The sequence below is a fragment of the Babylonia areolata genome, chromosome 7 (genome assembly GCF_041734735.1).
Source record: "Babylonia areolata isolate BAREFJ2019XMU chromosome 7, ASM4173473v1, whole genome shotgun sequence".
In the NCBI taxonomy this organism is placed as follows: domain Eukaryota; kingdom Metazoa; phylum Mollusca; class Gastropoda; order Neogastropoda; family Buccinidae; genus Babylonia; species Babylonia areolata.
The window spans coordinates 48,708,327-48,733,856 of record NC_134882.1 but is presented as its reverse complement, the minus strand read 5'-3'; the positions used below and the strand labels follow the sequence as shown (position 1 = coordinate 48,733,856).

The following is a 25,530-nucleotide window of genomic DNA, read 5'->3' as shown; positions in this document are numbered from 1 at the left end:
GCGGAGTCAGTGAACTGGGTTCCGCCTTCCTTTGCCGAGTCCTGGATACAGTCAATGTAAACGGCGGAGTCAGTGAACTGGGTTCCGCCTTCCTTTGCCGAGTCCTGGATACAGTCAATGTGAATGCACTGTGCTGATGGCCGTAAGAAGCAGTTCGATTTGTAACCCCTCTTTAACGCCGGAGATAATGACTAAATTGAGCGTAAAGATATTCATGCCAGTGTTTGACCTGTTTACCTGTCTCCCTCATGGCTGATCCATTCCCTTGTGCGTCTGTCCTTAGACTACCATATCACCCATTCTCCGGGACAGCAGCTGTTATATACATTGAGTCATCATCACCGTTGTCATCTCTCGAAGATGCTTTGTGCCATCATCGGTGGACACACATGTAAGCCATTATATTATTGAAGTATCAAGGCGTTTTTTGTACTTTTTAAGACTGTGATAGAAAATTTTAGAATAAACACCTTAGAGCATGATAGTCCGGATCTATTCATCATAGGGCGTCGAGATATAAACTCGAAGCATTTTAGGATATCCCAACCCGATCATAAACCATTCAGTCAGAAATAAGAGACCCTGGACCTATACAAGCCGAGGCTTACTTTGGTAATAGTGACTCGAATCACTGAAGACAGGGTATGGCTGCCTAAAAGGCGAGTGAAAACAGTTATACAACAAAACATCACTTAGTAGCAGTAGGGGGAGAGAAAGGAGAAGGAAGGCAACGTTATATTTGCTACGAGTTTTGCAGATCGGTGTCTTTAGTCTTTAGTTGTTGGTTCCTTTTGTGTTTAATGTGTCACGTATTGAACACTCTCCTTGTCGTATGTGATCAGCTGGATTAAAACATATGAGTTTGCATCACTATGTAAGTCTATTGTGATAACAGACAAGCAGACAGACAGCCAGCCATAGTCTATGGGTGCACTTTCAGCGTGGATAGGTACGGGGGAAGCACCACTACCACTACCACCACCACCACCACCACCATCATCATCATAATTATAACCAACATCCTATTTACCATCATCATCAACATCATCATTATCATCATAATCTTCTTGTTCTTATTCTTTGTAGTCGTCATCTTCGTCGTCGTCATATTTTCAAAGGTTACAACGTGCACATGGGCACATCATTCCAGTTCACCATCGCCGTCATCTTCTACTTTGAAATGGCCATCGTGGTCGTTGTCGTTGTCATGCTTTCAATGGTAACCAATTGCAAATCGATAAATATAGCAGAAATCCTGACTTTGTGGTGAGTTCCTGCCAAAACTTTGGGTGTCGACAGGTTTGTCGGGAACTATCGATGGGAACGATGGTGGTGTTCTCTACTTCTGGGTGACGCTCACTCAGAGTGTTGAATCAGGACATGCACAGCTGGACACCACTGAAAGGGCTCAACAGCAGCGCAGGGTCATCTGGCCCAATGTGTGTGTGGCCCAATGGCAGCCAAACATCCATAGCTCTTCCTATGGAATTTTGCCGACAATGGCACTGTGGCAAACGAAACAGGGTGTGGCTGTGTGTAGAAGACGGGCTAACTAGCGTTCGGGTGGAAAAGCAGGTGTAATGCTATTGAACTAGCGTCAATGATGGGACACAAAAACAAACAAACAAAACAAATCATCGATTCATGACTTTCAAAAAATTATGGAATCAAATTAATTCTATTATTGCTGATTTTATTATATATATGTTTTATTGTGTCCTTTTATTTATATCCTTTTTTCCTCGGTCATCTTTCTGCTGATCTGATTTGCATATATGATTTGTTTTTCTTTTTTTCGCTAGCTTAATCCCGGGTCCTATTGCATGAAGGAAGTTAAAAACAGTTACACACACAATAAAATCGATGGGGAAAAAAAGAAGATAAAAACAAAACGGGAGTTAAACATGCGTGGTGTTAAAAACGTTTCTAGCGCTTGCCCATGTGTGTGTGTGTGTGTGTGTGTGTGTGTGCGCGTGCGCGCGCGCGCGCGAGCATACCTGTATATGCTTGAACGTGAAACGAAAAATACAAAAAAACAAAAACGTTCACTCTTGGAGACAAATAAATAGATCATACACAACCCCCAACTCCCACAACCACACACACACACACACACACACACACACATACATACACACGCGCGCGAGCGCGCGTGCACTCACCCCCCCCCCCCCCCCTTGTCCTCCACACACGTGCACACAAGTAAGCAAGCACATATTCCAAATACAATCTGCTTCTTTGTTATGCAAAAATGATCTCACACCTCACCATCTTCTTACCTTTTAAAACTATAATTTGGATCAGGCTAAAACATAAATATCAATCTCAAAATCCAGGCTAAAACACAAATAGCAGTCTTAAAATCCACACGAAGCAATTGCCGATGACAACAGGAATGACAAGAAAAGCATTAAGTGTATATTTGCATCAGCTTTACATTATTTTCTTCAAATATGACAAGTCATCTAAATGAAAGAAGAAAGAGTTGTGGGTTAATGTTGCGCACCCACTGCACAATTTATTTCAGTTTCCTTCTTCACTGCTGAACTAAATCCCTCTCATGTAAAATAATCACATAAAATAAACTCGATAAATAGCAATAATTTTGGTGCATCCAGCATAAAAAATACCTCCGTCCAGTTCCGAATTCATGACTGGCATTTGTTTTGTTCTTTTCTCTTTTTTTTTTTATATTGAGAGCGTATAAATATTTGCCTATATTTCTGGGGGATTTTTTTTTTCTTCTGTTCTGATCGTAAAATGAATGCAGCCTGTTGCATCCTTGGAGGAGAGCAGAAGCATATTTGTGCACATGCAGTAATTTATTCTTGTCGTAATGTTTTACTGGGAGGGAAGATTCGTATATAAGAAAGACGACGAGGACAACCGGTCGGTGAAGCTCGTGCCATTGTTGCTGCCTCGTGACTTGAGCCACCGTCACCACCATGAAGGTTGGAACCTGTTGTCTGTGTCTGTTTTGTCTGTTGGAAGATCGCCTGTTTCGTTATCTGTTTGTTTTCTTTGTTATTTGTTTTTTGGGGGGAAGGCATCGTGGCAGAATCGGTTAGGCATTGGACTTCTGGTCCAGTGTTCAACAGTGACTCGAGTCGTCAGAGGCTCCGTTTTGACAAGGGGTTGTGTCCTTGGGAAAGGCACTTTACTTTAACAATTTGTTCACTCTACCCAGGTGTGAATGGGTACCTCCTCGCTTCGTGTCGGGGTAGGTTAACTCTCTCCATACGAACGGCGAAAGAGAAGACGTTAACAGCGTTTCACCCCAATTACCACCATCAAAATATTAAAAGCGGAAGGCTCTTATACTGAAGAGGTGAATGTTGACAAAGAATACCACAATTCTGACGACGGAAGCTAAAGGTTGGGTCATTGAGACACCCACTGGACATCCGAGGGGTCTGTGTAGAGGAGAAGAGAGGACTGGCCGTACTGAGTGAGTTAAAGCGGCTGAAAGAGAGGATTGGCCCCCCACCTTCCTTTGCCGAATCCTGGACACAATGGACAGGTATTCATAACCTGTAAGGCGTGAAACACCACGGGACCTTTAATCCTTTTTTAATTGTTTTGAATCATTTTTGCACAGAAAATTAACCAGTTTCTTTGTTATACATTTCATACATTTTCTTTAGTTCAGCGAAGATTCTAGTCGTTCCTATTGTCTGTTTACAGGATTTAAAGTTGATTTACACAGGTGTGTTTTGAGGCCACGTCTGGATTGAGATTTTGTCTCAGAATGACGAATATGATTTGTGGGGAAGTTTGTTCCAGGTGACAGGACCAAGGTATAAAAAGACAATGTCATCGTAATTTAATTTGGAATGCAAAGAAAACGTGACTTTTTTTCTCTTTCGATTACAATGTGTACGTGTAAGAAAATGGAAAAGAAAATTTAACCAGTAAAGAAAGAACACGTGACTCGGCAGATGATTACATCATGGAACATTATGCGGAAAAGATCAGACAAGCACTGGACCTTGAAAAAAGAAAGGATTGAAATACATGGGATAAATGTTGGAATCAAATCTCTGTGAGACAGGAATCCAACGAGGTTTAGCCAGTCAAGCTTTAGTATGGAATTTATTGGATGCTTTAAATAAGACAATGTGAGCTGCAGCATTCTGAAGTTTCTGTAGTTTTTCAGTAAATGGCTAGATCTGCCATGACGTGAGTCATGATAAACCAGGTGGAGAAGCTTCGGTTCGGGTCTAGGTTGCTTCAACAGTGATTTGGGGGTGTTATTCGTGTCGTCCTCCCCCCCCCCTATCCCCACCCCCACCTCCCTGCCCCACTCATTTCCACACCAAACCTGCGATCGTTTTTATTTTTTATTTATAAACTGTTGCTCGTTTTATTTCAATCCTTTTTTTATCATTCGCATTAAAGGTTGTAGCTCCGTAACTTTTCCTCTTGGTGCGATTGCTGCGGGTTGAACGATACAGCATGTGCAGCAAAGAAAATGCTCTGTTGCCAGATTCATGGTCCAGGCTAAGCCTTTTCATGTAGGTAGTCAAGTTGGTTGGTTATTTGGTTGGTTAGTTAGTTAGATATTACAGGCCATGACGGTTGATCAGAACTGGCGTTACTGGCGAATCGGTTTACACACACACACACACACACACACACACACAAGATTGAAACGATTTCTCCGCTTCATCTGTCCATCTCTCCAGTTGTTCCTTGTCCTCTGCTGCCTGGTGGCAAGCACATTGGCTGGGTACCTCTATCCTCGTAGCGGCTACTACGGATCGGGTGCTGGCTACCACGCACCTGCAGGAGGCTACAATGGAGGCTACAACGCACCTGCTGGGGACTACTACGGAGGCTACCACGCACCTGATGGGGGCTATAACGGAGGCTACCACGCACCTGCTGGGGGCTACTACGGAGGCTACCGTGGAGCTGCTGTAGGCGGCCATGCGCCTGCTGGAAGCTTTGGAGGCGTCGTTGCTCCTGCTGGAGGCGTCGTTGCACCTGCTGGAGGCGTCGTCGTTGCACCTGCTGGAGGCGTCGTTGCTCCTGCTGGAGGCTTCGTTGCTCCTGCTGGAGGCGTCGTTGCACCTGCTGGAGGCTTCGTGGGACCAGCGGCAGGTGTGGTCAGAGCGGGAGCTGGCTTTGGCGCTGGCTTCGGCGCTGGATCAGGGGCTGGATCAGGGGCTGGTGCCGCGGGTGTGACTGCTGGAGGAGGTGGTGCTGTGAGTACACTGCAGCATCGTCCGTCATCATGGTGGTAGTGACGGCAATTATGATGGTGTCCACATGATGATGATGATGATGACGATGACGATGACGATGACGATGATGATGATGATGATGACGATGATCAGGAAGGTAGTGATGTTGATGGTTGTGGTGATATAGATTATGGTGGAGGTGCTCTAGTAAGGACTGATGGTGGTGGTGGTAGTGGTGTTGATGATGGTGATGGTGATGACGATGGTGACTGCGGCCAGATGGCACGCGGTATAGTTGGTTTGAGGCTGTTCAATGGACAGGATAGACAAGGCTGCCAACACTTCTCCCCATGGCTTTTAAACTCAGCTGAGCTGATGGTCTGGGGACAGCGCCAATTTCCTACTTCCTGCTTAGCGTCGGCGGCCTGCAATCATCACTCTGTGTTTGGCTGCTGCTGCACGGGGAGTGAATGGGTCCAGGTGGTCACAACCTACGCCACAGGACGGCTGCGGGAGGGCAGGTGGCGACTGCAGGTGCTCCCTCTGATGGTGGCACAGTCTGGCGCTGTGGGACATGCGGGTCGTCGATCGGAGCATGAAGACTGGCTGTCTGGTGGCCCTGAATGCTGTTATGACTGCCTCCTCCAACAGCAATGAGACCATAGCAACGAAATTTGTTTCACAATGCTATCGACTAATGCAATGGATAGCAGACTATTGTAGCGATTTTTTTTTTTTTCTACAGATTTGAATAGCTTGGCTTTCAGGTCAACATACAGTAGATCGTTAAACCCAACTCTACCATCTTGAAGCTCTGAGATTGTTGAACTCAACCCTACTATCTTGAATCTCTGTTTTGTGTCAGGCTTCGGATGCCGCCAAAGAGTGGACCGTCCACGCTAATGCCGCACGTGCATCGGGGGCTAATGCGGCTAACTTCGGGCGCAACAATGCTGCATTCGGCAACGAGGCCGCGCGCGCTGCCGCAAATGCTCAACAAACCAATAGCGGGTAAGGGCCGTTACACTCTTCTGTCTGTCTTGTCTCAACAACAACAATAAGAATGATGATGATAACAGAATCCTCTGTATCTGTCTACCTTTGTTTCTTCCTCGCTTCATCTGATACTGAGGGATCCTCTTCTTCTTCCCCCCCCCCCCCCCCCCCCCCCCCCGTGGGGGCACTGTTCAGAAGAAAAAGAAAACTTTTCATGACATTCTCATAAATACCTGCTGTACTAAGCACTACATTACACCATTAACTTTTCTTTAACGTGGGAATTGCCTTCACTTGAACCAGACACGTTTTTTTTCCAAACTGGAAATCATGCTCAATGTGAACTGAACGTTTCAAGTGTTCCCAATTTTTCTGCTGCGGGTGGGAATCTCTGGACTGTTTCCCGGAGCTCAAGTGTCGATTTTTGAATATATTTTTACTGAGAAGTTCTGGTGGTTTCCCTGGAATCTCTCTCTCTCTCCTTCTCTCTCTCTCTCTCCCTCTCTCTCTCTCTCTCTCTCTCTCTCTCTCTCTCTCTCTCTCACACACACACACACACACACACACACACTCTCTCTCTCTCTCATTGTTACTTTTTCAATGTCTATATCTTATCTCAAGCTCCCCACTGTGTATATATATAATATATGTATATATACATATATATATATATAATATATATACATATATGTATATATATATGTTTGTTTGAAAAAAAATAAAAATTAAAAAAAAGGTTTAAACGTTTAAACGTAAAACCATCAACTTCGATCACTAAAAAAAAAAAAAAAAAAAAAAAAAAAAAAAAAAAAAAAAATAATAATAATAATAAGAAGAATTAAGATAAATAATTGGATAAAAGCAACGCCGTGTCGTGGCGGCCCTGCTGACAGGTACGGCCACAAAGCTTCGGACGCCAACAACAACGCCAACCACGCCAGTCACGGCGCTCACCAGCAGGCCGCCAACAACTGGGGACATGGCGACTGGTGGGACAGCGACCACTGGAAAAACTGGCACAAGCATCAGGACCAAGGCCAGGGCAAGAAGTGGCACCAGGTATCTCTCTCTCTCTCCCTTGTCTCTGGGTACACACACATCTGTGTGTGTGTGTGTGTGTGTGTGTGTGTGTGTGTGTGTGTGTGTGTGTGTGTGTGTGTGTGTGATAATGATAGTAATAATGATTACTATTTATACAGTGCTGAATCTTGTGCAGAGACAAATCAAAGTACTTTCACACCAGTCAGTCACACGCATGCATAACTCTAGACTAAAAAAAAAACTATTAAAAAAAGAGAGATATTTATATATATGTATATAGGTATACAGATATATGCATACACCCAGTTGAGTCTTGAAGGTCTTGCCTCTCTTTTTGCTAATATTCTGTCTGTTCACACCGAATTTGACTTGAATATAGGTAAAGAACAGATAAGCTCTTTCCACCCTTTCTTATTACAATGACCAAGTACTTCTGGGAAGGGTGCAAAAATTATGAAGAAGCCAAAACGTGCCCATTGTCACGTCACTGTCACAATTTTATTCCTTATTTAATAAAAAAAATATTTAAAAAAAACCCCAAAAACAACCTTTCATCTGACTTACTGACACGATGATTAACAGCAGTATTTTCTATCTTTTTAAGTTTGTCTCAAATGAGCCACAGACGTTTAAAGTTTATGTCCCGTAGTATATTCCGATTGATGCCCCATTACTTGACAGATTTTTACTGCTCTTGGCAGATTGATGCGTCATCATGAGTGAGAACTCCGAACAACACGTTTTTTATTCAAGGATTAAGATTTCAGGCATGGCTCATTCTTCCAACCTCAGAGAGAGAGAGAGAGAGAGAGAGAGAGAGAGAGAGAGAGAGAGAGAGAGACTTTTATAGATCTGAAATAAATTTCAATTACATAGTATCAGTTTCAGTTTCAGTAGCTCAAGGAGGTGTCACTGCGTTCGGACAAATCCATTATACGCTACACCACATCTGCCAAGCAGATGCCTGACCAGCAGCGTAACCCAACGCGCTTAGTCAGGGCTTGAGAAAAAGAAAAGGGGGGGGGGGGATAAATAATAGATAAGCTTACATAAATAAACAATTTTTTTTTAATAATTATTATTATTTTTTTTTATTTCAATTACATAATGAAACAGTGGTATCATTCTAATGCAAATGACTACACGCGAATGATGAAGACACCCATTCCTTCAGGGACGCCGCCATCATGATGACATCGACTATGCCAAAGACAAGAAATACGACCTGTGGGACTCGGAGAACGGCGGCTACCAACAGGCAGAGAGCGACAACCACCACGCCCTGGATCACCTCAAGGACCGTGCCGGCAGCTACCACCACAAAGTGGACAAGGACGCTGCTCACCACAACGCCGCCAACGCTCACAAGGCTGACCATCATGCTGCGGCTGCTCAGAATGCTGACTCTCACGACGCCCACTCAAACGCCTTCGCTCGCCATGCGGCCAACAATGCTGGCAGCTACGGACGCAACAAGGACTGGGCCAACAAGCTCCACAGCAGCCATGGAGCCAACCGTGTGTGGGACGACGCCCGCCGCTCCGCTTCCGACGTCTACAAGAACCTGGCGGCTGATCATGGCAGCTACCACAAGAAGGGTTATGGTCATGGTCTGGCCGCCACTGGAGGCTATGCTGACAGGCCTGGGTACTATGGTAACGGCTATGCTCATGACGGACATGGCTATGCCGGTGATGGTTACTATGGAGGAGGGTACGTTGGTGGCGCTCCTCTGGTAGGACCTGGGTACGTTGCTGGAGTTGGTCATGGTGGTGTTGTAGGTGCCGGTGGTCCTGCTGTTGCTCATGGTCCTGCTGTTGGTGTTGGTGGTGTTGCTGGTGGTTTTGGTGGTGTTGCTGGTGGTTTTGGTGGTGTTGTTGCTCCTGGTCCTGCTGTTGGTCCTGCTGTTGGTGGTGTTGCTGGTGGTGTTGTTGGTGCTGGTGGTGTTGTTGGTGCTGGTCCTGCTGTTGGTGCTGGTCCTGCTGTTGGTGCTGGTCCTGCTGTTGGTGGTGTTGCTGGTGGTGTTGTTGGTGCTGGTGGTGTTGTCGGGGCTGGTGGTGTTGTCGGTGCTGGTGGCGCTCACACTGCTCACGCTGACGACAGGTCTGTCAGAGATGGACTCCGTCGGTCTGACGGTTCTGCCACGCAACACAGCGACAGAGCCCACTACAACCGTAACCAGTGGCTGCATGGCCGTGACACGGCTTACGACCGCAATGCCCACAATGCCGCTGCTGATCAGGGTGGCGCCAACGCTGCTAACAAAGCTGGCCACCACGCCGACAAGGCTCACGCTGCTCACGCTGATGCTGCCTGGGCTTCTAACGCTGATCACAGCAAGGCTTCTCTCGACGAAAACGCTTGGAATAAAGAGGCGGAGAAGACGCGCCTGCACGACCGCCACAACGACAACAAGGTCTACAAGAAATGGTTCAACAACAAGCACCATGGTGGAAAGGACTGGGACCGCCTGAAGTACGACAGGGATCACAAGGACGATATCTTCGGCCACCACGCTGCCTTCAACAAGGACTGGGCTCAGGCTGGCCACCACGGCCACTGGAACAACCACCACAAAACCAACGGACACAACGCTCACGCCGCCCGCCAGGCTGCCGCAGCTCAGAATGGTCACAGCGACGACTGGAAGAAGGCCGCCGACGGCTATGAGAACGCCAACGCCGCTGCCGCTGACCGCGACGCCGCGCGGCGAAGCGGCTGGAACAACGCGGCCTTTGGCAGGAACCAGGCCAGAAACGCCTTTGACACCGCCGCGCAGAACGCTCACCAGGCTCACAGCGGTTCCAGCACTTCAGGACTCAACGGAGCGGCTGGAGCTGTCGGTGCAGGTGTCGGGGCAGGTGTTGGTGCAGGTGGTTTGGGTGCTGGTGTTGGAGCAGGTCTTGGAGGAGGTCTTGGAGGAGGTCTTGGAGCAGGTGCAGGAGGTCTTGGAGGAGGTCTTGGAGCAGGTGGTTTTGGAGCTGGTCTTGGAGCTGGTGGTGTGGGTGGAGGTCTGGGCGGAGCCTTCGGTCATGGTTTCGGTGCCGGTCTTGGTGGAGCCCATGGGTCTGGCTATGGTGGAGGTTACGGCCACGGACTTGGAGGCTCGGGATATGGCTCTCATGGTTTCCCTGCCGCTGGGGGCTACCACGGTCACTGAGGCCCGTCACATGTACATCAAGAAACGTTTGAGTTCTCTGCATTGTCGTTCTTCTGGTTTGGAAAGGTAGTAGTATAAAGTAATGAGTGTATGATTTGGATTTTGTGTGCAGATATATTGTCCTCAAGTGACGTACATTCTCCTTTGAAAGTTGTGAAGTTTTCGTTCTTTGTCTTTTTCAGTACTCGTTTTTTCTTCTTATCTTTTCTGTTGAATAACAGCTTTGGAATTATATAGAAACAAGCTGTTAATCTACTGCCAGTCTTTCAATTCATTTGTCATTCTGTGCAAGTTTGCAACAGTTTACTAAAAGATGAACTTTTTTAAATATTGAATGAGATGAATCAGCATCTTGTGCAGTCCATTCTTTAGTCTTATTTCCGTTGTCCTGAGAAAGTAAGTCAGTTTGAAGTCACGTTTAATGTATGGATTTTCAACTGTCGTTCACTCCGTATGTACCACACTTTTCTTGGATGTCATTATTTAACACAGGCAATGACTTTCCCCACTTTCACTAGTTAAAGGAGAAGAGTAAGAGTATGAATAACCTGTTATCCCCTGATTTGTACCAATAATTGTGGTTATCATTCTGTGATCTCTCTGTCTCTGTCTCTCTGTCTCTCTCTCATTCTTTTTTTTTTCCTCTCGCGCTTTATTTCCTATCTCAGCATTGCCGCCTCGGCCACTGTCTTTTAAATGTATTTGGAACTCCTTATACCTATGTATATGTCAGTGAGCAACTTCAAGAGAAATGTAATAAAACATCAGTTCTGTCAACGTCAGTTTGTGTTAGTCGCTGTGATGTTTTCCCGATGGATGATGAGGATGAGACAGTAAGAAAGAAAGAAAGAAAGAAAGAAACAGAAAGAAAGACCGGAAAGAATGAAGAATGTGAAAGGAATAATGGAAGAAAAAGAAAATCAAAACAGCTAAGAAAAACGAGAAAAAGAGGGGGGGGGGATAAAAGGAGGGGACACACACATACACACACGCACGCACGCACGCACACATACACACACGGAGAGACAGAGAGCAGAGAGACGGGGGGGGGGGGGGGGGGGGGGGGGAGGCGGGGGGAAGGGGGGGGGGGGGGGGGGGGGTCACGCACATATATACGACGCAAGCACATTTTCATCGTCACCTCCGGATAACATTTTTACAGCCGCTCGTTTAAAGTCAATGGTTCTGAACTGTAGTCGTTCTATTCTCATATGCATAATTACACAGGTCTTTGTTGTCAATTTCTGACCTGTCTTTTAGTTCTTCGTGAAATCATGTCACTTGCGATGTTAACATTTGAAAACAATTCACCCACTGCCACGGTTTCCAGGAGGTTAGTTCAAGAGAATTAAGCAAGGAATGAAATCATTACTTTACATCTGCTTTTCCCCCCTTGATTTTTCTCCATTGTTCGCAAATACGCGATATATCTCTCTTCCCCCTATCCCTTTCCCTCCCTCCCTCCCTCTCTCTCTTTCACACACACACACACACACACACACACACACACATATATATATATATATATATGTATATATATATATATATATATATATATATATATATGTGTGTGTGTGTGTGTGTGTGTGTGTGTGTGTGTGTGTAGAGAGATAAAATATAGGTCAGAATTCGAATTCATAAGATAGAAACCACAAATCTTTTTTTTAATATTTTAAAATCGACCTTACGCGAAGATCGTTTTGCTTCTTGACAGCTAATCCTACGTCTTGTTTGTTTTCATAGAAAAAGGAACCCCACCACCACCAAGGCTTTTACTGGTATAAACTGAAAAAAAAAAAAAGAAAAAAACAAACAAAAAAAAACATTTCTGATTCTGGCTAAACGGTTACCATGAAACAAAGAAAACCATGCACTTTGTTAAATTGATCACATAAGATGGGTTTGTATCGATCACTAATTTATCGTCGTTGTGAGTAAAGCGAAATCTTATCTTGAACTTCCACATAAAAAGTATAGTCAAATTTGAAGATGGCTGGAAATCATGTGAAATAGGACTTTTTCATATGTGCAGAAAGAATTCAGTGTTTGTCAACATACATAAAAAAAATCATGTTCCAACAAATTTCGGCTATGGTGCTTTCCCTTTCATCTACTTTTTGTTGAGTTAGTTGTTTACTTTTTCTATTTCTTTACTTGACTTTTTTTTCCATCTTTTTGCTACATTGGCCAGAATGTTAGAAATTTATGTACCAGAACCACCAACCCAGAATAGCACACACACACACACACACACACACACACACACACACACACACACACACACACACACACACACACACACACACACACACACATGCCTGAGACATACCCGTTGTGATTATTGAAATAATAATAAGAATTACCTATTTCTATTTTCGAGACGCGCATCGTGCCTAATATATTCTTAAGACTCACGGAAGACCATCGTTCAGCATAAAGTTTTACCGTCCACCATGGCAGAGTGTATGCAATACTCTTCATCACATTTCTTCGGCGCAGCAACGCTGTGGAATATTTGCTGGAAGCAGGATATGGATTTTCATGTTCAGCGTTTCTACAACAATCATGACTGCTTCACGAAAAAAAAAAATGTTGACGGAAAGAGTTGACTTAGTTTGTAGAAATCATAAGTTAATGTTGCGCATCACACGCCAATGGACTTGGTTCATTTCCTAAACGCTGCACTAACATTCTCCACTATCAAACGGTCACACAAAATAAAACCAACATAGACCAATCACAGAGACTCAAAAATCGTTAAATACCCCCCTCCAACTCGAAGTTTACGATCAACTTCATCTTTAGGGCGAAGACGTATAACTCAAAGCCCGTAAACGCCTTTTATTTACGCTCCTCTCGGATGGCGAGTTAAAGATGCCCAGCTCTGAGCGGCTGAATGTATTCTTGTCGTAACGTTTTACTGGCGAGCCAGAGAAGCATATAAGTAGGGCAAGGGACGCGGGTCAACGAAGCTGGATGTCTTCTCGCTGCTTCGAGACTTCAGCCATCCCTAGCACCATGAAGGTTTGAATCTGTTGTCTGTGTTTGTGTTTAGTTTGATGGATATTCGGTGGTCTAGTTGTTTTGTTATTCGTATCTTCCAAAAACTCTGGATGTAACAATCAGAATCTGAATACGTCTTTGTTGTTATATTTCGTACTTTTTTTGTACCGTTGTTCGCGTTTTGTGATTGATTGGATTAGTTGTTAAGTCAAATCATCTGATCAGTCAGTTGTTGTCTTGTTAGTCGGCTCAGCTAGAGGGTGGGTTTGTATATTGCTGTTGATAGCATTCTCCCAACCTACAAATATGGATATTTGTTGGGTTTATCGCGACAGAACAATTTGACACACATTAAAACTTATCAAAGCGCAGGTAGTATCCTGAAAACATGCTTATAAAAAGCGACATGATGTATTGAGAATGTATTATAGACATTTCATCGAGCAGTATTTGACAATAAAGCAAATTAAACAAGAGAGGCAAGGCCTTCAAGATTCACTTGTGATACACTTAAAAAAAATCCAAGCTTTTTATGTATTGAGTATAATTTCAAAATGTAATGTTTAAGATGAGAAAGATCAGTTTAAAGCAAATTAAGTCCCCTAGCATTAATTACAGAGTAATTTCCCTTTTTTACTATCTCCACCAAAACGTTTGCAAAATAAATAAAACTTCCATGCTTAGCAAAAGAAGTTCCTGTTTGAAAAAAAAAGAAGATAATAATGACTGCTCTTGTTGTTGGGTCAGAATATCAGATCAAAGTGCCAAGTTTAGAGAATACAAAAAATATAAATATAACAGTAAATGCAGTTTGCATATAATTAGACTTCTTTTTTTTTTTATGCCCATCCCAGAGGTGCAATATTGTTTTAAACAAGATGACTGGAAAGAACTGAATTTTTCCTATTTTTATGCCTAATTTGGTGTCAACTGACAAAGTATTTGCAGAGAAAATGTCAATGTTAAAGTTTACCACGGACACACACACACACACACACACACACACAAACAGAACACCGGGTTAAAACATAGACTCACTTTGTTTACACAAGTGAGTCAAAAATGAAATTAATAAATCCAAGTGTTTACTGTGACATCAAAGCTGGAAAATACGTGACTGGGCGATGAAACGTAAATTCCGAAATGCTTGGAAAAGAGAAGACAAAACAAAATAAAGCGAACAAAAGAAAAAAAAAAAAAAAAAAAAAGCTCTCTCTTGAAAACATCATAATGCTTGTCGCCCCGTTGTTTCACAGAGGACTCACGGGTTTTGAAATGCGAAAATGGCCCTGGTGACTTTATTGTAACTCTGCGTGCATACGTGTGTGTTTATGAGATCCACAAAGTCCTTGCGGTGAACGCGATCAAACGGAAACTTCTTCATTTTGTGGCTGACCGTTGTAATTCAGCTGACACTGACAGCAGATTTGTTTGGTTTTTTACTTATTTTTTTATTTTTATTTTTATTTTTTTGTTGTTGAAAAATGAGATACCGAATCTCCAGTTATACTGGCTCCCTTCCTGCTGGGATCACCAGTTAGTTTCCTCCACCTCCTACGTCCGGTTAGGGTGTTTATTTTAAGTGTTGTCGGTCTGTCAACAATTTCAAGCACATTTTTCTGGCTCGTCTTTGTGTTCGGATTATGTGTACCCCCTCCTTCTTCTTCTAACTTAACAAAGTGAAACCACTCGTGCTCTGTAGGGGAAGAACCATGAATTATATTCCTCAAGTTTCAGTTTCAGTAACTCAAGGAGGCGTCACTGCGTTCGGACAAATCCATATACGCTACACCACATCTGCCAAGCAGATGCCTGACCAGCAGCGTAACCCAACGCGCTTAGTCAGGCCTTGAGAAAAGAAAAAAAAGAAAGAAAAAAGGTGAATAAATAATAGATAAGCGTACATAACTAAGTAAATAAATAATAATTATAATATATAAAAAAGGGGTAGTAGTAGTAATAATAATCATAATAAATAAATAAATAGACAAATAAGACAACAATGATGATAAATAAGCAAAGAGAAGAAAGTGCATCGACCGGGAATTCCTCAAGGTGAGTCGGATGTGTCGAGTTACTATCCATTCTGCAGTGTTGTGCGTCCTCCTTGTTTTCTGTCTTGCCCTTCCTGTGGTGTGCACAAGTTTTAAACTGGTCTTGAGTATTTTTGTACATGCATGTTGTGACATGTCTGCATTTTCCCCACAAAAAGTATACAAATGATAAATAAGACCCATAGTGTTAACATTGTAAATGGCAGTTAGGGTTTTATCATTTTATGCTTTATTAGTTTTTTCCTATTTCCGGGGGGTTTGGTGGAGGTTTTCTCTTCGAAAATTGTACTGAAAGGACACAGTTCACTGTTGCAGTGTATCCATATTTGGTCAGCTTAACCCATTCGTTGCTGCTGATGAGTATGCTCATCACTGAAGGCTGGTGTATCACTGAGACAGAACCGTGAATAACGGCACTTTTAAGGTCTGTTATCTATCTATCTATCTATACATCATTCTATTTTACATGCTAATATACATGACTGGGTGTAATGTTGCGATTATAGACTGCCGACACTTGGACAGCTTGACGAAAACTGAACCTGATTCCTCGATTCCTCTGGCTTCAGTTGTTCATAGTCCTCGGCTGCCTGCTGGCCAGCGCACTGGCCTCAGTCTACTACGAACCAGCTGGGGCCTACTACGGACCTGCTGCAGGCTACTACAAGCCAGCTGGATCCTTGTACGGACCTGCTGCAGGCTACTACAAGCCAGCTGGATCCTTGTACGGACCTGCTGCAGGCTACTACAAGCCAGCTGGATCCTTGTACGGACCTGCTGCAGGCTACTACAAGCCAGCTGGAGCCTACTACGGAGGCTACGGCGCACCAGTCGTGGGCGGTTTCAGAGGGCTGGGACTAGGTGTCGGTGTGCCGGTGGCTGGTGCCGCGAGACAGGCAGGAGTTGCTGTGAGTAGGGTACAGCGTTAGTCATGGTGATGATGACGATGGTGATGATGATGATGATGGTGATGATGGTGATGATTGTAATACTGTTGCTGATGATGTTGCTGATGGTTATGGTGATGATGATGATGCTGATGGCGATGACGACGACGACGATGATGACGATGATGATATGGCTGGAAGTGTAGCAGCTCAGAGCATTTGCCATCGTTGCTTATTGTCCAGCCATCCACTCAGTGTAATATCAGGCTGCCCAACGAAATGAAAATTCGTTAAATACAAAACTCTGACAACAAGAGAGGCAAGGCCTTCAAGGCTCACTTGTGATACACACTTAAAAATATATACAAAGAAAAGTAATTATCGAAATGTGTTCTGTATTTGGTATTATAAACCCTCGGGTTAGAAAGAGGCACAAAAGCAGATTCGAACCAAGCATGTTCAGATTGACAGAAATAGATTTATTCACAGCACTATGGTGCATCTACCAATAGCCTTAACTCTCTCCGTACGAACGGCGAAAGAGACGACGTTAACAGCGTTTCACCCCAGTTACCATCATCAAAATATTGCAAGCGGAAGGCTCTTATACTGAAGAGGTGAATGTTGACAAAGAATACCACAATTCTGACGACGGAAGCTAAATGTTGGGTCATTCAGACACCCACTGGACATCCGAGGGGTCTGTGTAGAGGGAGAAGAGAGGACTGGCCGTACTGAGTGAGTTAAAAATAGCAGTTAAACATGTTTTAAGTATGATAAATCAGTTACGGTTTCTGAGCTGATAATGCTGTTTAAATCATGTTATTTTGGTATATCTCGGGCATTTAAGAAATTCTTTCAACTTCAAATTCTCTTTCATGTTCATTCTAGTTACTTTAGTACCCACTTTAAAATATTCATCAGTAAACACGTCGATGATGTAGTTGGTGTCACTGTATGTGTTCTGTCCAGATTTGTATTTCTTTTCTTTTAATTTGGAAGCAAGAAAAAATGAGGTCATGCCGTCTTCAAACCCTACCGTTTTCTAGATCCGGGTCCTCAACGAAATATACCGTTCATGATCCGGAAATACAGCTGAATCCGGAAGACTTACAAGATATTATTGACATGAGTGTGAAAATTATTTTCCACTATTTTCAATCCAAATTTGATATTAGCAAAGAAAGTATTTCCAGAGAAAATGACGATGTTAAAGTTTACCACGGACACACACACACACACACACACACACACAGACACACAGACACACAGAGAAACACACACACACACACAGAAACACACACGCACACACACACACACACACGCACGCACGCACACACACACACACACACACACACACACAAACACACAGAGAAACACACACACACACACAGAAACACACACGCACGCACACACACACACACGCACGCACGCACACACACACACACACACACACACACACACACACACACACAACACACACCTGAACACTGGGTTATTACACAGACTCACCTTATTCAGACAAGTGAGTCAAAAAGCAGTGCAAAATAACACAGTTTGTGACATAGTGTCTTAACCATTCAGCTTCTTTGGGCCATTAAGTCTGTGCTACACTGAGGACGTCAGCCCTAACGTTTATTTTATTTTCACCGGATTTAAAACACAATCGTAAACAGGATTTTCAATACTTGAAAGCCACAAAAAATGCATAAAAACGACCACAACACTGCTTATGCCCATCCCAGTGTTTGCAACTATACTGCCTAATTGCTATCTCTAGAAAAAGAGCACAGATAGTTGGCCGACGTTCTTTCTCTTTCTCTGGACCTTGCAATTGGAATGAACTTCCTCTCTTGTTTCGTCAAGTCTCCGCACTCAGCTCTTTCAAGTCTGGACTTAAAACCCGCCTCTTCCCAAAATAGCCTCAATTCCCTGTTTCTTCCTTGTCTTCAGTTTCTCCAGTTTAGAGTTATGCATGCGTGTGAATGACTGGTGCGAAAGCGCTTTGATTTGTCTCTGCACAAGATTCAGCGCTATATAAATGCCATTATGATTATCATTATTATCATTATTAGATAGTTCATCACGGACTGTTAAAAAAGAAAGGGAAAGAATCGAGACTTGCTCGAAAAAAGAGAGGGGACTAGAATGGAAAGTCTGCCAAAGCAGGCAAAGTGAAGGAAGAAAAGAAAATGCAGAAACAAACAGATCAATGAAAAAAGGACCTTTCTGTAGCCGGTTGGGCAGGGTTCTCTCACCACGTCAGCACCAGTTTGCTTCAAGGCTTTATTGAGGACAAGACGGGGAACATATCGGGACTTGGGTAAAGGGAACAGGAGAGCGGGGGGTTAAAGGGCAAGGGACTGTCCTCGTGAAAGGAGGGAAATAAATAAGTAAGTAAATGATTACCCTGTGGACAAAACAACAAAGTCCTCGTAAGCAAGCGTACAGTAATGTCTACGTTCATTCACTCATTCACTCCAAACATCACTTTACCAAATATTTCACATGAATCTACAATTGTTACAAACGTGTGATAAAACTAAACTATCCCATTAATTGAAATGAGCAATTGCTTCCCGATTCGAAATTGTCTAATTTCTTAAAGATATTTATATAAATCCTAGAAACTTCAAAACGTAAGTTGAGGTTACATTTACTCGGTTATTCGAAATAATTGCAAACTCGTTCAAATGCATAACATCTAAACTCAAAGTAAACTGATAGAATAATATCAATAAGGAAATACAAATAGCATTTACATTTTGGTATCAATTTCTCAATGCTAGTAATGCTTACTGTAAAGTATGATATATTTCACTCACCCTATCAGGTTGACAGAGGCCCGCACACACACTGCTGTTGCCTGTTCTCTTTTAAAGCTAACTGAGAACTGATGATATTGGTTCTACAAGGGAAGGGTAGAAGAACTCACTTCGTAAAAACATATCAAGATGCAGCACATCCACCCTACATGATTATTATTTTGCACGTGAAGTTATGATGCTAAAGCTAACACGGGTCATAAACGTACACTCTCTCTCTCTCTCTCTCTCTCTCTCTCTCTCTCTCTCTCTCTCTCTCTCTGCGGGGCAAAGAGAACAATTTCACCCTGTTACATCTCTACCACATAATGTTTCTGTTCACATCCCCGTCATCCCACGGGGGATTGAGGCTCAGGGTAAACCCATCAGACAAGAGAAAGAAGGGCTGATCATGAATTCTGTCATGACCAACAAAAGACACCAGAAATTACATAGGCAGCAAAGAAGTTTGCAGTGACCGCTGTGGAAAAGTGGTTGGTGTCGATAGTTGGAGGCTGTGGGTTTCAGATCCAGTAGAGGGGAAAGCTAGAGTTCCCGGTCTTCTCTACCCACAGGTGATTGTGTTATGGACTCAACAGTAATGGAAATACGAGGATGACATAATGAAGGATCATCCACTTTGTAAATGCGGTTTTGGAAACGTTGCTCAAATCCTGACCAACACGGCAGGTGTCTGTATCCCCTAGTTTGGAGAAAACTAGGATTATAAGGAAAGGAAGAGTATAACACAACCTTGCCACCTGGTCCCAAACATAAGATGGACCTCCACAGCAACACTGTCATTATCCTTGTCTTTATCCATCACCAATATAAAATGAATAAATATATATATATATATATATATATTCTGGGGGTTTTCATGCCCCGTTCTCATAGTGGTCCAAGTGCTTGGACTGTGGTCCCAGGCAGTTTAATGGTGGGTTTTGTGGCAGCGGTATCTACTATGAAGGGACCCTCACTCTTGACTTCGCGACTCTACGCGATTATCGTCGTCAGCAGGGGACTTTGTGGGTGATGGCATCGTAAGCTGAATCAGAAAAGACACTGCTGAACTTTAACGAAGAGGTCTGTCTGTAGCATGCACTTAGCACGCATAAAAGAGCACACGGCAACAAGAGAGTTGTCCATGGCAACATTCTGTTAAAAAAACAAAGCAAAACAAAACAACAAAAAAACAAAACAACAACAACAAAAAACAAAAAAACACACACCCAAAACAACACTTTGACAAGAAAACAAATCCACCTTCAGGTAGAAAAAAAGGGCGTCTCTGCAGCTGTTGCGACACGCTATCCATGAGGAGAGCAGCCCGATTTGTAGACTTAGAAATCTGTTGTAACAAAATATCATGCAATACAATACGATATGATATGATGTGATATGATAAAATGCAATGCAATACGATATGATATGACATGACAAAATATAATATAATATAATACAATATAATTTTTGTGTAAGTATGATATTCACGATTAAGAAAAACTCTGTTGTCTGCATTTGAATCTTAAAGGCTTCAGATGGGATCAGAGACTTTGCCGCCAGTGCTGACGCGGCTCGCAGATCTGCAGCACAGGGAACTGGCTTCGGTCGCGACAGTGCCGCTTACGACGATGCATCCGCGCGCGCAGCCGCAAGTGCCCAGCAAGCTAACAGCGGGTATGGAGCTTCTCCCTGTGTGTGTGTGTGTGTGTGTGTGTGTGTGTGTGTGTGTGTGTGTTCAGAAATGGATTTTCTATTTCTGTCTGTCGATCAGTCTCTTTCTGTGTCTCATCTCAGCTCAGTCACTCGTGTGTGTGTGTGTGTGTGTGTGTGTGTGTGTGTGTGTGTGTGTGTGTGTGTGTGTGGTCTCCTCCTTCCAATTCTATTACTACTGTTAGGCCATTAAACCCTAGGGAGTTGAGTCCTAACAGGCTTCCCTGCCATAGTGATGGTGGAAAAGCAAAGGAAATATAATAAAATCAGTGGGTTTTTCCTCCCAAATGGACAGTTGAGGACACAGCTGGAAATACTGTTAGAAGTTAGTTACCATTTGCTTGCACTTTATGCATACACAGAAACACGGAAACCGTTTTATGGAAACAAAGCTCAATGCCAGGGCATTGCCGGGGCGCAGAGCTGAGTAAGATGTCAGAGTCCTTGCTGTAGCCAGTTCTGTGTACATACCATTACACGGGTACTCCTCATTAGCTTCTGCTTGTTGTATTAGTGATTCCGTGATTATTGCGCATTGCATTATCCTTGACTGAATGAAATTAACCAGTTGAGTGCCTATAAGACGTCAGCTGAAGTCCTGCAAAAAGTGTTGCCATGGTGCCTGTGAGACGTCCACTGACGTTTTGCATATGTTCCGATTTTTTCTTCATTGGAGTTAGTGCACATAATCAGACTCTTAACGGCTAGTAAGAAACGTACTATTTAAATGAGCACACGTCAGGTAGAAGACGTCTTTCTGTTTCATGATTTGCTGACTGGGCCACATGGAACGCGTGTAGAAATAGGATTGCATAATTTGCAAAAAAAGGCGTTGAAAACTTTGTCTGTTAAAGAAAGTGGTCCCAGTCAGTGGATTTTGGCAATGTTGCAGGCTATGCTTATGATCATGGACAAGGGGACAGCACTATTTTCTTTTCTTTTTTCTCTTTTTTTTTTAATGCAAAATTCTCTGGCACTGTGGATTGATTCAATGATTATTGCGGTAGTGTATTCTTCTCGATCGAAACACAATTTATTCAAACCGAACAGCACCACCATCACCACCTCTTGATGAATACCTGCTGTATCTGTACCTGCTGTCCAGGTACGGTCAACGTGCAGGTAACACCGACAGAAGCGCCAACGCCGCGCGTCAGGCCGCGGACCAGGCTGCCGCCGACTCTTTCAGTCGCAGCGGCTGGGCGGGAGGCGACGACGCCAACTATGGGCTGAAGGATCTGGTCCAGACCCAGGGCAACCAGTGGTACCAGGTATGACTCAAACTTCTCTGCAGTCGTCCGTCTACCTGTGTTTGTTTGTTTGTCTGTCTCTGTCTGCCTGTCTGTCTCACTTCGTCTTTCTATCTGTCGATAAAGATAGAATCAAACATCAAGAACAAACACATATGTATATATGTAAGTATATGTATGTGCACACACACACGTATATATATATATATATATATATATATATATATATATATATATATATATATATACATACATACATACATACATATATATATATATATATATATATATAGAGAGAGAGAGAGAGAGAGAGAGAGAGAGAGAGAGAGAGAGATACGTGTGTGTGTGCGTGTGTGTGTGTGTGTGTGTGTGTGTGTGTGTCCCTTACATTTCACGATCATAGGATCATAGGAGCAGCGGATTCATATTCTTTCACCGTTTTAACTTTCACAAACCGAAGTCAGGTGCCCACTCATACCAAGTGGATTAAAGTGCATTTCCCAATGACACAACACCATGCCAACATGGCGCCTTGAACCATGGTCACTGGGGGATCAGCTGTCCAACGGCTAACCAATTTTGCCACAGTGCCTATTGTCAGGCAGACAGACAGACAGACAGAGGCGGGGAAATAGGGGGATTGGGGGGTGGGGGATAAAGTCATCATCTAGTAGGTTACATGTTACTTCTTAAGAATTCCTGTATTAAGTGCCATGTCTACAAATTGTTCGCGAAAAGATAGAAATAGAGCGGGAGGGAGAGAGAGAAAGAAAGAGAAACAGAGAAAGAGGGAACGAAGTTCTGTTGAATGATTCATTAATTATGTAATGTCAGCATTCTGAGCGTTTACGATCATTATCCACAGCTTACAATAAACCTCACGGAAACCAGATAATCATAACAACACATACGTATCATCCACTGATTCAGGGACGCCGCAATAACGACGCCATCGACTACGCCTACGACAAGAGCTTCGACCTGAGAGACTCTAACAACGGCGGCCTGGAGCTGGCAGAGAGCAGCAACAGCCACGCCCTGGACTACCTCAAAGACCGTGCCGGCAGCTACGACCGCTCCGTTGACAACGACGCCGCACACGCCTCCTCTGCCGACGCTCAGAGAGCGGACCAGAAATCCGCCGCCTCCCAGAACGCCGCTGCCAGTTCCGCTGCCGCTGATGCTTTCGCTCGCCAGGCGGCCAACGCTGCCTCCAGCTACGGACGTAACAAGGACTGGGCCAACAAGATCGACAGCAGCCAGGGAGCCAACCGTTTGTGGGACGACAACCGCCGCTCCGCTTCCGACGTGTACAAGAATCTGGCCGCCAGTCAGGGCAGCTATGCCCGCAAAGGTCTTGCCGGTCTCGGTGTGTACGGTCATGGTCTGGCTGCAGAAGGGGCGTATGCTGTGAGACCCGATTATTACGCCCAATACGGCAACGGGTACGGCTACGCACCTTACGGAGCTGGCTATGTAGGTGGTGCTCCTCTGGTGGGTCCCGGGTATGTGGCAGGACCCGGTCCTGTTGTAGCTCGCGGTCTTTTTGCAGCTCCTGCTCCTGTTGTAGCTCCTGCTCCTGTCGCTGGTCCTGTCGGTGTCGCTGGTGGCTCTCAGGCTGCCAGAGCTGATGACCGCGCTGCCAGGGACGGACTCCGCCAGTCTCAAGCCGCCGCCACAGCGCGAAGTGACAGAGCCAACTTCAACCGTGCCCAGTGGCTGCAAGACCGCGACACTGGATTCGACCGCAACGCCCAGAATGCTGCTTCCGACAGAAGTGCTTCTGATGCCGCCAGACAGGCTGCTAACTATGCCAACAAGGCTGATGCTGCAAGTGCTGATGCTGCCAAAGCTTCCCAAGCTGATCAGAGCAAGGCTTCCTTTGACGAAAATCTCTGGAAGAAAGAGGCGGAGAGGAAGCGCCTTAGCGACCGCAACAACAACCGCAAGGTGTACCGGAAATATTTCAACAACAAACGCCGTGGCGGTGACAACTCGGAGCGCCTCAAGTATAACCGTGACCAGTCGGACGACATCTTCGGCCAGGACGCTGCGGCCAAAAAGGACTGGGCTCAGGCAGCAAACCAAGGCCAGTGGAACGCTCGCCAAGACGCCAACGGCTACAACGCTCAGGCCGCCCGCCAGGCTGCCGCAGCTCAGAACGCTCAGAGCGCCGACTGGAAGAAGGCCGCCAACGGCTACCAGAACGCCAACACCGCTGCCAACGCTCGGGACGCCGCGAAGCGTGGCGGCTGGACCAACGCGGCCTTTGCCAGGGACCAGGCCAGAAACGCCTTCGACGCTAGCGCTCAGAACGCCCGCCAGGGAGACAGGGGTGCCAGCAGAGCAGGACGTTCTGAAGGAGCGGCTGGAGCTGTGGGGGCGGGTGTCGGAGTGGGTGCCGGTCTGGGCGGGGTGTACGGGGCTGGGTACGGCTCTGGACTTGCAGGCTTGGGATATGGCTACCCTGCTGGTTCTTTTGGCTTTCCCGCTAAAGGGAAGCTGTCCCCTTTTTATGTGTAAAGTTCTGTTGAAATAAGGCTGGAGATTATAATATAGTTCTGTGGCAGGCAAAACTTTAGAAATACCTGTTGGCAAAATCTTGGGATATCGTTGCATTTAAAAAAAAATTGAAAATCGTTAAATTAACGGTTATATGATTTAGACTCTGTTTTGTTATACTTTTCTTTATTGATGTACATTCTTAGTCGATTTTTACTGTTAGATAAAACTTTTTTTGTTTTGTTTTTTCTGAATTACGGCTAAAGTTTTCCATTGTCTGCTTTCTTTTCCAAATCTCTAATACTTAGAAACTGTGTCTTAGTGGTTACTGGTTCTCCCACCATGAACAGTCTGCTGGGGGATAATACTTCAACCAGTCAAAAGCCACACCTGATAATGCAGTCTGTACCTGCAACATACTGTTACCTGATCGGGTTTTTCACCGTATTGTTTGTTGTCACATATACGTAGTGTAACATTCCTAGTTCCAACCCAACCCCAGCTCGCTGTTTCTTGCTAATATTCAAAATATAATTGTATGATCTCCTTTCCATTCTGTTCATGTCCACCACTTTTATTTCCTTACATTAATGTGCTCTTTTTTTAATGAATGTATCAGCTAGTGATTTCAAAGACAAATGTAATAAAGACGGGTTTGAACAAAACCGTTTTGTTGTTCATTGCTGTAATGCATGCTTGCGCGATGAAGACACAACACAAGCAGTCTATAAGGCAAAGACTCAAAATAATTGCAACACACACACACACACACACACACACACACACACACACACACACACACACACACAACATCCGCACACACACGCACATGTACACACACTCACTCTCTCTCACACACACACACAGGCGCGCGCGCACGCACATGCACACAAACACACAATTACAAACACACTCACTCACACACACACAT

General features: G+C 44.4%; 2 protein-coding genes across 2 annotated transcripts; both read left to right on the top strand.

The window, feature by feature from the left end:
* The first annotated feature begins 2,838 nt into the window (after positions 1-2,838).
* LOC143284092 (uncharacterized) lies at positions 2,839-11,165 on the top strand. Its single transcript, XM_076590736.1, has 5 exons — positions 2,839-2,951; positions 4,686-5,207; positions 6,052-6,197; positions 7,076-7,241; positions 8,398-11,165. The coding sequence occupies exons 1-5, from the start codon at positions 2,946-2,948 to the stop codon at positions 10,381-10,383; spliced, it is 2,826 nt and encodes a 941-aa protein (XP_076446851.1). The 5' UTR covers positions 2,839-2,945; the 3' UTR covers positions 10,384-11,165.
* A 2,121-nt stretch (positions 11,166-13,286) lies between these two features.
* Positions 13,287-25,246, top strand: LOC143284288 (uncharacterized). Its single transcript, XM_076590987.1, has 5 exons — positions 13,287-13,407; positions 16,010-16,348; positions 20,666-20,811; positions 21,953-22,118; positions 23,028-25,246. Exons 1-5 carry the CDS (start codon positions 13,360-13,362, stop codon positions 24,618-24,620), a joined length of 2,292 nt encoding a protein of 763 aa, XP_076447102.1. The 5' UTR covers positions 13,287-13,359; the 3' UTR covers positions 24,621-25,246.
* The last annotated feature ends 284 nt before the right edge of the window (positions 25,247-25,530 follow it).